This window comes from Pituophis catenifer, unplaced genomic scaffold, assembly GCF_029215685.1.
Source record: "Pituophis catenifer annectens isolate HBS135680 unplaced genomic scaffold, rPitCat1.0.hap2 SCAF_6, whole genome shotgun sequence".
Classification (NCBI taxonomy): Eukaryota; Metazoa; Chordata; class Lepidosauria; order Squamata; family Colubridae; genus Pituophis; species Pituophis catenifer.
In genome coordinates this window covers 2,365,409-2,379,178 of record NW_027256886.1, presented here as the reverse complement: position 1 = coordinate 2,379,178, position 13,770 = coordinate 2,365,409, and the positions used below count along the sequence as shown (strand labels likewise).

The following is a 13,770-nucleotide window of genomic DNA, read 5'->3' as shown; positions in this document are numbered from 1 at the left end:
CCATGATATTCCGAAGACCGTTCCCTTCAGATAAGCTCTCAACAATCCTTGAATCAGCAGAAAATTTTACCAACATATAATTTGCTATTGCTGGTCCTTATCCAATCACAGACACAAGACAGCGAATATGTCCTACTTAAATTCAGGGCATATTAAAGATAAGGATTAGTGAATTCTCCTAGCACTTTCTCACTCTCCACCTACCAAATGACATGCTCTAGTAGGAAAACATCCAGCTATCTTTCGCCTTGAGGTTAGGGTGAGGCTGTGAAGAGGACAAATTTTGACACATATCTTGCTCAGCCCATTAAGCAGTCTGTCAGAATGTGCTCTGGATTTGCCCACACATTTTACACAACTGGCATCTCCATTGGGATCTGGATTTAGGGCTCCTCTGGTAGAGCATTAAACCCTTTGTGCTTTATTTTAAAAATCAACTTCCATGAGGGTCAGCTTATCTTTCAGTTGGAGGCCTCCTTCCCATGCTTCAAAGAAGTTTTTCTTAGAATGTATTGTCTCAGGAGCTCTTCCCGCTTTTAAAAAAAGTATAGTAAGGGGGTTAAGAAGAGATTGGACAGCCACTTGTCTGAAATAGTATAGGGTCTCCTGCTTGAGCAGGGGGTTGGACTAGAGAATCTCCAAGATCCCTTCCAACTCTGCTATTCTGTCATTCTTACCCCTGTCAAGTTATTCCTGACTCCATCTCCCTTTCTTAGCTGAGGAAGCCAGCATTGTCCAAAGACACTTTCATGGCCATCTGGCTGGCATGACTACATGCCAACGCGCATGGAGCGCTATTACCTTCCCGTTGAAATGGTACCTATTTATCTACTTGCATTTGCATGTTTTCAAACTGTTAGGTGGGCAGGAGCTGAGGCGAGGAGGGAAGCTCACCCCGTCGCACAGTATTCGGGTCTCGAACCCAGGATGTCAGTTTTCCAGCTGACAGGCTCAGCATCTTTAACTACTGAGCCATCTCTCCCCTCCCCACCCCAATGTATGGCAGACTCTCCAAAAGCTTTTGTTTGTATGAGTTCTGTATTTATTGCTATTTGCTGTATTAAAAATAAAAATTGGGGCATCGAATGCCACGCCTGCTTCTCACAATTGTTTGATGGGATTTTAGATTTGTATTGTTTTTCAACTTAAATTGGATTTTGATTGGTAATGTGGTTTTCCCAGATCCCTGATAAAGTCTTGGAGATCCCTGATAGTCCTAACACCATACTTTTAAGATACAGGTTTATTTGTTTTAGAAAATAACTGAGATTGACTGTGTTTCCCCTAAATTTCAAGCCACTTCTAAGCAATTTCTGAAGCATGCATAACTTGCCTTCAGAAGTTGTGAGTACTCCAACACTTTTAAGTGGCTTTTAAGAAGGGACTGGACAGCCATTTGTCTAAAATGGTGCAAGGTCTCCTGCTTGAGCAGGGGGTTCGACTAGAAGACCTCCAAGGTCTTTTCCAGTTCTGTCATTCTGTAATATTGCATAAGATCCTTGAGATTGCATGAGTCTACATTGCATTAAAAATCTATAGATAAGTAATGAGCTTTTCAGAAGAGTGAACAGGTGTTAATCAAAGCATACACTGCCATTGGTCTAGGATGCTAAAAAGAGGTTATCTTGGGTGTGCTTGGAACATCCTAAATATTTACTGAGTTTACCCAAGAGTAAACAGGTAGCCTTTCCCAATACCTCACATGCCCATCACCCTCTCTGGAGTATATGTTCTCATCATGCCAGTGGCCTGAACAGACAAAGTTGAACCTTGCTTGGGTCATCTGATACTTAGAATGAGAAATAACATCTTGACATTTGGATAATTTTGAGTGTCAACTCACAAAGCATCCCTGGCCTGCTCTCGAGTTGCCATAGGCAAGGGGGATGGGAAACTGATGAAACAGCACAGCAGCCAAAGACAGATGCACATTCCAGACTTATCTCTCTCAAGGCTGTCTCCCAGTGTTACCCACAGCGGCCGGAGGGGAGTGATCTCTACAACTCACAAAATTTCTCCGTTGGCCAATGTGATTGATGACATACCCTGGGGGGAGGGGGAAAACAGGGTCATGATTGGGGCGTAAATTACCTGGGGTCAGGGCTGGCTTCACTTGGGAACATGCCGACATGAAGCTCTTAATAAATAACTGGATTTCTTTTGAAGCTTGGTTCAAGGCTCATGATTTAATTAGGGCATCCGTTGGAACCCTGATATTGAGTACAGGTAGTCCTTGAATTATGACCATTTATTCAGCGACTGTTGGAAATTACGATTGTGCTGAAGAAAGTGACTTATGACCCCTGCCTGAAGTTACACTTGCTGTGGTGCTCCTTGAGATAACGTTAACAAAATTTGGGTGCTCGGTAATCCACCTGCCCTTATGACCGACTCCACCACTCCGGAGGCATCCTATGCTGCACTTAATAACCCAGACGGTCATTTAACAACTGCAAGGAGGAGAGGAGGGATTGGGGTCCTTAAACGAGGTGATCGCATGCGCACCTCGCTTAACAAATGTCATGACTTGAGACCATAAGGAGCAGCCTCCATTATGATTGTAAGTTGAGGACTACCTTTAACTAAAGAATTCTTTCAATAATAATTGTCAATTGCAGATGAAGATGAAGATGCTACAAGTAGCATAGATAGGTTAAAAAAGTCCTTCTATCTCATCCATCCCATGATTCTTCTCTCACCTTGAATGTCAGGATAAAGCACCATATATAACAATCCCCAGTGGAGAGTGGTGCCTGAAGTCTCTGTCCCCGCCAGGAAGAGATCAAAGATGCTCTGAACCATGTTGTTTTCATCATAGGGTGATTTGGGTTGGTTCTTCATCTGCAGAACAAAAATGGAGAAATGAATACCTGAGAAATCTTTTTTTTTTTATTGTAAAAGTTTTACCATTACATTTTCACCCCATTTTCACCCCCTAACCCACCCCAAACTCCCCAAACCCCCCCCTCCCTAACCCCCCCTAACCCTCCCCTCCCCCCCGGACTTCCATAGAATGTACCCCATCATTATCCCCTTTATATAAAAAAAAAAAACCTTGAACTCTAAACCCCCCCCAACCCCCATATCATTTTTCATCTTCACATAGTTCAAATATTTCTATCTTAGTACAATATAATATAATACTATCAATAAAAAGCTATTTGATACTTCCTAGTTTGATATTTGTTCTGCACATAATCTATCCACTTTTTCCATTCACATTCATAAGTCTCTTGCGAGCGGTCTTTTAAGTATGCTGAAATCTTCGCCATCTCAGCGAAACTGGCCATCTTCAAAGTCCATTCTTGAACAGTAGGCAAAGCTTCATTTTTCCAATATTTACCTATCAACAATCTCGCTGCTGTAATCATGTACAAGATCAATTTTGTTTCATCCACTGTAAAACCCTTAACTATACCCAAAAGAAACAATTGTGGAGAAAATTGAATTTTTTTCTTCAAAACATTCTGCATGACCCACCAAATTTTTATCCAAAAAGCCTTAACTTTCTTACAGGTCCACCAAATATGATAATATGTAGCATCTGTGCAATCACACCTCCAACATTTTGGCTGAACATTAGGGTACATACACGACAATTTCTTAGGATCTAAATGCCATCTATAAAACATTTTGTAAAAATTTTCCCTCAAATTCTGCGACTGTGTAAATTTAACATTCTGAACCCAAATTTTTTCCCATGTTTCCAACATCACTGGTTCTTCAAAATTTTGTGCCCACTTAATCATACAGTCTTTAACTAGTTCAGTTTCTGAATCCCTTTCTAACAAAACATTATAAAGTCTTTTAATATGCATTGGACCTTTCTCTTTTATATGTCTAACCAGTTCTTCCTCATGCAACATAATACCAATTTTTTGGTCCTCTTTCCATCTCAATTGTAGTTGATTATATTGAAACCAAGTTAAATTAAGCCCTTCGTCCAACAGTGTCTGTAAAGTCTTCAACTGCCATCTGCCCGCATCTGTAAAAAGAACCTCTTTGTATAAAAACCCCCCGAGTGACATTATATTTATATTCCACATAATATGACCAAGATCCAGCCATAGCGGTATTTTATAATCCCATTTGAATCGGTGCTTCTTCCAAACTCTCATCAAAGAATCTCTAAGTATATGGCTTTTGAATACTTTATCCACTTTGTTGTCATAGAATAAATAAGCATGCCATCCAAATTCAAGGTCAAAACTTTCTATATTCAATATTCCAGTCTTTTTCCTTCCAAACCAATCACTTGCTGAAGTTAAAGCTGCTGCTTCATAATATAACTGTAGGTTTGGAAGTTTAAGACCTCCCCTTTCTGGAACATCTTGCATAATTTTCAATTTCACTCTCGGTTTTTTCTCGTTCCAGACAAACTTATTCACTCCAGTTTGCCAAACTTTCAATTGTTTATCACTTTTAAGCACCGGAATCATTTGAAACAAAAAAAGAAATCTTGGCAAAATGTTCATCTTAACTGCTGCTATTCTCCCAAGTAAAGACAGCTGCAGTTTTTTCCACATCTCCATATCTTTCTGTACAACTCGCCACAGTACTTCATAGTTATTTTGAAACAATTTAATGTTTGATTCTGCAACCTGAACTCCTAGATATTTAACCTTTGGTACAATCTCAAAACCTGCCTTATTTTGAAATTCATGTCGTCGATCTTGTGTCATATTTTTAACTATCATCTTAGTTTTTTTCTGATTCAATCTAAAACCTGATACTATACCATAATCTTGTATAATGTCTTTCATCTGGATTATTGATTCCATCGGCTGTGTTAGGGTAACAACCAGATCATCTGCAAATGCCCTTATTCTGTAATCCTCTTGCCTTATCACTATACCTTTCAAGTTGTTCGAATCCCGTATTGTGTTCAACAAGACTTCTAGTGTTAAGATAAATAACAATGGGGATAACGGACAGCCTTGTCTGGTCCCTTTTTCAATATTAAACTCTGATGTCAAACTTCCATTAATAATAATCTGTGCCTTTTGTTCTTGGTAAATTGCTGAGACCGCCTGTATAAATTGGTCTCCAAATCCCATTTTTCTTAAAGTCTTTAGTAGAAAATTCCAGTCCACTCTATCAAAGGCCTTCTCCGCATCCAAAAAAACCAGCACTGCAGAGATCTGTTTATTCTTCTCAAGATATTCCAATAAATCTATAACTTGCCTTACATTGTCCTTCATGTATCTGCCTTCTATAAATCCCGCTTGGTCATCATGAATCACCTCTTGGATTACTGGCATCAGTCTGTTGGCTAATACTTTTGCATAAATTTTATAGTCATTATTTAAAAGAGATATTGGTCTATAATTTTCCAGTTTTTTAGGACCTACTTGTTCTTTTGGTATCAAAGTGATATATGCTGATTTCCATGATGGGGGTATTTTACCCCCTTGTTGTATATTGCAAAATAAATCTCTAAGTTGTTCCACCATTTCTGCTTGTAAAGTTTTATAATACACTGCAGTCAATCCATCTGTTCCAGGAGCTTTAGCTGTTTTAAGTTGTTTAATTGCTGCGATTATTTCCTCAACTGTTATAGGATAGTTCATTCTTTCTTTTTGTTGGCTAGTAATTTTTGAAATTCTTTTCTCTTCTAGATATTTTTCTATAAGTCCATTCTGTATATCATCTTTAGCATATAATTTAGTATAATAGTCTACGAAAACTTCTTTAATCAGTTTTTGTTGAAAAATTTCTTTCCCTCCAATATCAATACTCTCAATAGTCCGTAAACTCTGCTTCTTCCTTAAAGTGTAGGCCAACCATCTTCCCGGTTTATTAGCATTACAAAACGTATTATGTTTCGCATATTGTAAATTTGTTGCAGCTTGCTCCACCAAGAGCATTTGAAATTGATCTTTCAAAAGTTTTATAGCACCAGATATTCTTTCATCTGTTGGGTTTTTAATGAGTAGCTGTTCCTTATTCTTTATTTCTACTTCCAATTCGGATCTTTTCTTTTGTCGATTCTGTTTGTGTTTAGAGTTCATATAAATGAGTACCCCTCTCATATACGCTTTGCTCGCATCCCATACAATTTCAATTGGGGTGCCCTTATTCAAGTTCATCTCAAAGAATTCTTTCATCTGTTTTTTAAGTTCTGTTATATTTTTTTCATATCTAAACAAATTTTCATTTAATCTCCACGACCTTCTCTCAGTCTTTCCCATCTCAATTTCTATCCATACAGAACTATGATCGGTTAAAGTTCTTGGAAATATCTTTGTTCTTTTTGTTTTAACAAGTAAATCGTCTGATAACAAGATAAAATCAATCCTGGAAAAAGATCTATGTCTATCAGAGAAAAAAGTATAGTCCAATTCTTTTGGGTTATAAATTCTCCAAATATCTTTTAATTCCAAATCTTCTTTCATATCAAAAAAAGTCTGTGGTAGTCTGATCCTTACTTTCGCCAAACTCTTTTTATCTAGTTTAGAATCAATTGCTCCATTCCAGTCTCCCATTATTAAAATAGATCTGTAATCCCATTGCAATATTTTATTACGTAAAGTCTTATAAAAATGATCCTGTTGTTGGTTCGGAGCATAAATTCCAATCAAAAGAATTTGACCGTTTGCCGTATGCAATTCAATTGCGATAAACCTACCACCTTCATCTGCTTCTATAATTTTAGCAGACAATCTTTTATTTACATAAATAACCACACCATTCTTTTTTTCCGAAGTTGAAGCTATAAAATGTGTTCCTAATTTAGAGTTTATCAAGTATTTATGATCTTGAGTTCGAATATGAGTTTCTTGTAGACAAATTATGTCATTATTAAATTGTCTCAGATATGTAAATAACTTCTTCCTTTTTTGTGGTGAATTTAATCCGTTAACATTCCAAGATAAAAGCCTAATTGTCATCTTGACCTTTCTGAAGCGATGAGCTGCCTTGCCTCACTTCTTCTGAGGTCTTTGGCCTCGCTCCCCACATGGCTTCACTTTGTGTGGTGCTTTTAGCTCCCCTTTTATGTTGACTTTCTTGTTGTTGTTTTTCTTTTATTTGCTTAGAAATTGCACGAGTTATACGCTGGTCCTTAACTTCAGGGATCCGAGCTAGATCCAAAGCAGCATCTCTTGTTGACAAAATTGGTGAAGATTCTAACAGGGATTCCTCCATAAAACCTCCTCCTCCAACAGCTCCCTGCATTTCCACTAATTCCATCTGCTTGGACTGTTGTTCCCTCTCATGCTGAGGTTGCTTTTCCTTATCACTGTTTGTCTCCAACATTGTAGATGTACGTGGGGATGATGATCTTTCTTTAAGAATATTATAATAAAAATATTCCGCCTTCTGAAAAGTATTCAATCGATGGCTCTCTCCATTATATTTCAAAATTATACCAGTTGGGGCATCCCACCGGAATGGTATTTCTTGCTTTTGCAATTCATTAACTAGAAACCTATATTCTTTTCGATCTTTTAACATCTTAGGTGGTAGTTCCTTGTAGATTCCAATTTGAGCTCCCTCCACTTGCACAGAGGAAAGAAAGGATCTTTGCAAAATATCATTTCTTATTCTTCTGTCAGTAAAATATATCACCACATCTCTGGGCAATTTTCTTTGTCTAGCCACCCATGAGTTCACTCTGTAAATTTTGTCTATTTTATAAACCACGTCTGCTGGATCAATTTTTAACAATACAGCCAGGGCATCAGAACAAATCTGTCTCAAATCTTGCCTATCATTCTCTTTTATTCCTCGAAGCCTTATAGCAAATTCCATGGATCGAAACTGTATCATTGTAATTTCATTTTCAACTCTCTGCACTTTATTATCCACATCAACAATTTTAGAATCAGTATCCTTCATTTTGACATTAACTTCTGATTTGAATTCTTCCAGTTTGGAATCCACTTTGGTAATGGTTTCTGCCAAATCAGAAACCACATTTGACAATTTGTCAGACACCTTGTCATAATTCTCTTTCATTGCCTCTTTAAATTCATTAATTTCTTTCTTCATTTCCTGTTGTGATTTTTGAAATTTATCATCCAGAGCCTGAGTAATAAAATCTTTCAAACTTTGAACATCAAAATCCTTTCCCTCACTCTGCTGACTGGGAGCGGGCTGCTGTTCCGGTTTGTGAGTGGGAGATCCCTCCCCTGCAGCCTTTCCTTCCTGTTTCTTTGAAGCCATTCTGCCAAGTAAATTAACTTTTCTGAAAAAAGGAAGTCTTTTTCTTTTCCCCCCCTTTACACCTCCACAAAGTCCTTTAAAAAAGTCCCCCAGATTTGATCAAATTAGAAATTAAGTAAGCTGGAGCAAGCTCAGGTTTATTTTAAAAAGGAATTTTTCTTCCACTCTTCTCTGTTCGCTTGCTACAAGCAATGCAATGTAGCTTGTTGAAATAGCTTTGCGAGATCACTCTCCCTTTCAGCTCGTTAACACTGGAACGGCGCCATTTTTTCAAGCCGTTTCCGCTCGCTCTAACTTTTCCCGAATCAGAAGTTCAAAAGCAAAGAAATACTTGCAGTTTCTTGGTTTAGGGGTTGAGGTTGTGTTATAGCAAAATTATTTTCCACTCAATTTAAATGTTTGCTGCAGCCGGCTTGCTCTGACAGGCAGAGTCGTCCCACGCCGTCCGGAGTCTCCGCAAGTTAAAAGGGAGCCGCGCCCGTTTCCTCCCCAGTAGCAGACTTCTGGGGGTTCACGGGGGCTCAACCTGCCTCTTGCTTCCCTCTTCTCCTCAAATCCTCAGGATTTTGGAGTTTTCAAGCCGCTCCCCTCACTCGGAGCGGCTTTACAGGCGGCGGGGCTGGCGGTCCTTCAGAAGCGACCGTCTTCGCCGGTGGCAGACAAACCCGGAAGTATACCTGAGAAATCTTGAAGGTCATCTCTTCCTTCCAGTCCTTGCCTGTTGCAATACATATTAGAATCTATTTTGTATTGTAACAATTACAGAATCATTCAGCTAGGAGATGGCAGTGTTTAGTTTGCATCTATGGTTATAATCTATGGTTCTATTTGTTCTGAGGAGAGTTTCCTGTTTCCTGTTACAGTTTAAAACAGTTGAGCAGTAAAGCACATGGTGACTGTACTCTTTGTTTGCTCTGTGGTACTACCCGTGTTTCCCCAAAAATAAGACCAGTATACAATATACAACAGGGAGGAGAGGTACCTCCAACTTGGAAGACAGCTTTTATTTCTTTGATCCCAAAAGAGGGTCAAGATCATACAGATCCAAAAAACTATAGGCCGATTTCACTTTTAAATACAGACTACAAGATTTTTGCTAAAATATTAGCAAATAGATTAATGACAGTTATGCAGCAAATGATTCATCATGATCAAACTGGTTTTATAAATGGTAGACAAATGAAAAGTAATGTAAGGCAAATTGTTAATTTACTAGAGTATTTGGGGAGGAACAACGAGGTCCCCGCAGTGCTAGTATTTTTGGATACTGAGAAAGCCTTTGACAGACTGAATTGGCATTTTCTATTGAAATTAACAGAAAGGATGCAACTTGGAGAACATTTTATACAATCTATTAAGGCAATATATCAGAAACAAACAGCGCAAATAATAATTAATGGTGGTTTAACAGATATTTTTAATATAGAAAAAAGAACAAGGCAAGGCTGTCCCTTGTCTCCATTGTTGTTTATTCTGACGCTGGAAATTTTACTGAATAAAATACGTGGGACAGATACAATAAAGGGAATTAAAATTAGACAGCATGAGTATAAGTTACGAGCATTTGCGGATGACCTGGTTGTTACCTTAGCCCAACCAGCACAATCGATTACAGCCTTGATGGATATAATTAACCTATATGGACAAGTATCTGGTTTTAAAATAAATACAGCTAAAACAAAGATAATAGCTAAAAATATGACTAGAAGCCAAAAACATGAGATAGAAAGGGTAACAGGATTTGAGATAGTAAAGAAGGTTAAATATTTAGGGGTTTATATTATGACCACAAATATGAAACTATATCAGCACAATTATGAACCGTTGTGGCAAAAAATACAGAAAGAGATGGAAAAGTGGAAAAAATTACAATTGTCTTTGCTGGGAAGGATAGCGGCAGTAAAAATGAATGTCTTACCAAGGTTTTTATTTTTTTTTTCAAATGATACCTATACTTAAAAAAGATGAACTTTTTTAACTTGAAGGAATGGCAGAAGAGTATAAATAAGTTTGTGTGGGCAGGGAAGAAACCAAGAGTAAATCTGGTTTCTCTGCAAGATACACGAGAAAGAGGAGGTCTTAAAATGCCCAATTTAAGATTGTATTATGAAGCCGCTGTCCTATCAGCAGTTACTGTTTGGATAAATTTAACGGAGGAAAGGATATTAAACATTGAAGGATATGGTCTGGTTTACAGCTGGCATGCTTACTTATTGTATGATAAGAAAGTGGATAAGACTTTTAAAAGTCATATATTAAGGAATTCTCTATTGTGTGTCTGGAAGAAGTATCAATACAAATTAAACGATAAGTTACCAATATGGACAGTACCCAGACATGCGATAGAGAGTATGAATATGGAGCAAAAACAAGATAAGATTACATATAAGGAACTCCTTTATAAAGAAGGAGTCAGATTACAATTAAAATCTATGGAACAATTAAGAGAAGAAGGAGTAATAAAAACTTGGTTTCAATATGGACAGCTGCAGGCCAGATGGGGAGAAGATCAGAAAACCGGTATTTTGCAACAGGATGAGAATTTGATAAAACAAATAAGAGATAAAAGCCAAATGCACATAAAAAGGTTGTATAATGTATTAGTGGAAATAGATTCAGAAACAGAGCTAGTCAAGGACTGTATGATAAAATGGGCACAAAATGTAGGAGAACCAATAATGATGGAAACATGGGGAAAGATATGGGTTAGAAATGTAAGATTTACACAAGCCCAAAATTTAAGAGAGAACTTTTATAAAATATTTTATAGATGGCATTTAGATCCAAAAAAACTAGCCTGTATGTATCCCAATTTACAACCTAAATGTTGGCGATGTGAGTGTGAAGATGCTACGTATTTTCATAGATGGTGGACATGTAAAAAAATTAAGGCTTTTTGGATAAAAATATGATGGATTATTCAAAATATTTTAAAGAAAAAGATCAAATTTCAGATCAAAAGATCAAAAGATTAATGGCCTGGCCTAAATCTTCTTCCCTTTTTAAATGTAAATTTTAATTTGTTTTTAAATTATGGGGTATTTTAAATTCAGCCAAATTATTTAATTAGTTTTTAATTTATTTTAAATTTTTGTATTTATGTGTTTTATCTTGTGGCTGTTCACCGCCCTGAGTCCTTCGGGAGAAGGGCAGTATAGAAATTTAATAAAATAATAAAATAAATTCACACCACAGTTTTTTCTGTTGGGAATAGTTACGGACTGTACTGTGATAGAGACTAAGTTGGTTTTAAATTTAATAACAGCAGCCAGGCTACTGGTGGCACAGTATTGGAAGAAAGAAGATCCACCTACTATTGAGGAATGTACATTAAAAGTCGTGCATTTGGCATAGATGGCAAAAATTTCATCATATCTTAAAGATCACTCAAACGAAAAATATATATCGGAATGGAGAAGATGGATTGACTATATTCAAAATAAGTATCAGACTAAGAAGTTTCATATAGCTTATGAATAAAATATTTGTAATCTTTAGTTTAGTTTATGTTTACAGCGTTTTGAGTTATAAGGAGTTAAAGACCTAGGGAGAATTTGAAGTCAACAAATTGTTGGCATATTTTAGTTTTATGTTTGTGAATGCTATATCCTGTGCTTGTTCTGGGAAGTCGGAGGGGGGTGGGGGGAAGGGGGGGGTGGGAAAGGGGGGTGGGATGGGGTGAGGGTGGAGTGGTGGGAGGGGGGAGAAAATGTTTGTATCTTTTATAAAACTTTTTAATAATAATAATAAGAAGAAGACCAGGTCTTATTTTCTTTTGGGCCCCAAAATAAGCACTAGGGATTATTTTTGGGGGGTGTCTTATTTTTTTCCCCAATGTACGGGAGGCTCATCTTCTGCTTGCTTGCGGTGTACCAGTGCTGCCACTGCGTGAGGCAGGGGGGTGGAGCTGCCCCATATGGCCTGCAATGGCTTATCTCAGGGCCCCTGCAGCCAGTCCACAGTACACAAAAGAGTATCCACTTACTTTCTCTATTTCATCCAGGTACAAATGGATGAAGTCTTGGTCTTTTTCTCGATGGTCTGCTTCTTGGTGCTTCTTGATCTTCTCTCTTATGAATGACTGAATAAAGTCACATGAGGAAAATGCCTTCTGGTGAGGTCCTGAGACACGCTGCATAATCCAGGGGAAAATATTGTACAGCTGATGGAAGAGAAGAAACATCACCTGAGTTAGGCAGCCATATCGATGAAATAAAGACATAAGGATTAAACAGAGGCAAAAGGAACTGAGATCCACGGTGGTGCAGTGGTTAGAGTGCAGTATTGCAGGCTACTTCTGCTGACTGCCAGCTGACTGCAACTTGACAGTTCAAATCCCATCAGGCTCAAGGTTGACTCAGCCTTCCATCTTTCTGAGGTCGGTAAAATGAGGATCCAGATTGTTGGGGGCAATATGCTGACTTTGTAAACTGCTTAGAGTGGGCTGTAAAGCACTGTGAAGCAGTATATAAGTGCTATTGGTCTTCCTTCCTTCCTTCCTTCTCTCACTCACTTTTGTGATGACACAGTGGTTAAAATCCAGTATTGCTAGCTAACTCTGCCTACTGCCAGCAGTTCGATCCTGACCAGCTCAAGGTTGACTCAGCTTCCATCCTTCTGAGGTGGGTAAAATCAGGACCCAGATTGTTGGGGGCAAGAGGCTGGCTCTGTAAACTGCTTAGAGAGGACTGTAAAGCACTGTAAAGCAATATATAAGTGCTATTTCTATTGCTATTTGAGAGCAAAATCGTGGAGAACGATCTTGAGAATATTCTTGGCAGAAATTATCAAGACTTTGATATGACCAGAACATTCTACTCTACTTTCTTTAACTCGAGGATGAATTAAATTCTAGTTGTTTTGAACATCTTTGGAGGAAGAGGCATAAGAAAAAAAACCTGAGTGTCAGTGAATGATTATTTCCTTTTGTTTCTAATTCCCCCCCCCCTTATTTTTATTGCTCTTATCTTTTGGTTTTACTATTGTATTTGCAAATATCTTAGCATTGTATTCTCCTTTTCAGGGTTTCTGAGAAAGTGCAGGCAGTTTTTTCTTTTCTTTTAGTAGAACATAATATTGAGGCAGAATTCTAGGTCCCTCGTTGAATCAATCAATCAATTGGAATAAATAAATGACCTTTGCGATCAGATTATAAGCAACTGCATTCTCTTCGCCAATGATGTAAAAATATTTAACACCACCGACAATGCTGCTACCCTTCAAAAAGACCTTGACTTTGTGTCGGAATGGTCAAACAATTGGCAACTCCAAATCTCAACCAACAAATGCTCTGTTCTACACATTGGCAAAAGGAATCAGAACACAAAGTACAAGCTGAGTGGACACGACCTTGTAGATGACCCTCACTCTGTCAAGGACCTTGGAGTACTCATGTCTAATGATCTAAGTGCCAAAGCCCACTAAAAAGGCATTAAGAGTTGTTTATTTTATTTATTTATTTTATTAAATAAATAAGGACTCAGGGCGGTGTACAGTCACAAGATAAAAAACATAAATACAAACATTTAAAATAAGGTAAAAATGAATTAAATAATTTGGCTGAATTTAAAATACCCCATAATTTAAAAACAAATTAAAATTTAC

The 13,770-nt window shown here is 37.7% G+C and overlaps 1 protein-coding gene across 1 annotated transcript in view; it reads right to left on the bottom strand.

Annotated features, from left to right (window-relative positions):
• The window catches only part of LOC139317866 (cytochrome P450 2J2-like), a 43,428-nt gene that overhangs the window by 12,094 nt on the left and 17,564 nt on the right, over positions 1-13,770 (bottom strand). The window contains exons 5-6 of the mRNA XM_070944990.1: positions 12,152-12,328; positions 2,700-2,841 (exon numbers count right to left, since the gene is read on the bottom strand). Of these exons, the coding sequence (XP_070801091.1) occupies positions 2,700-2,841; positions 12,152-12,328 (319 nt within the window). The remainder of the gene's footprint in view (positions 1-2,699; positions 2,842-12,151; positions 12,329-13,770) is intronic.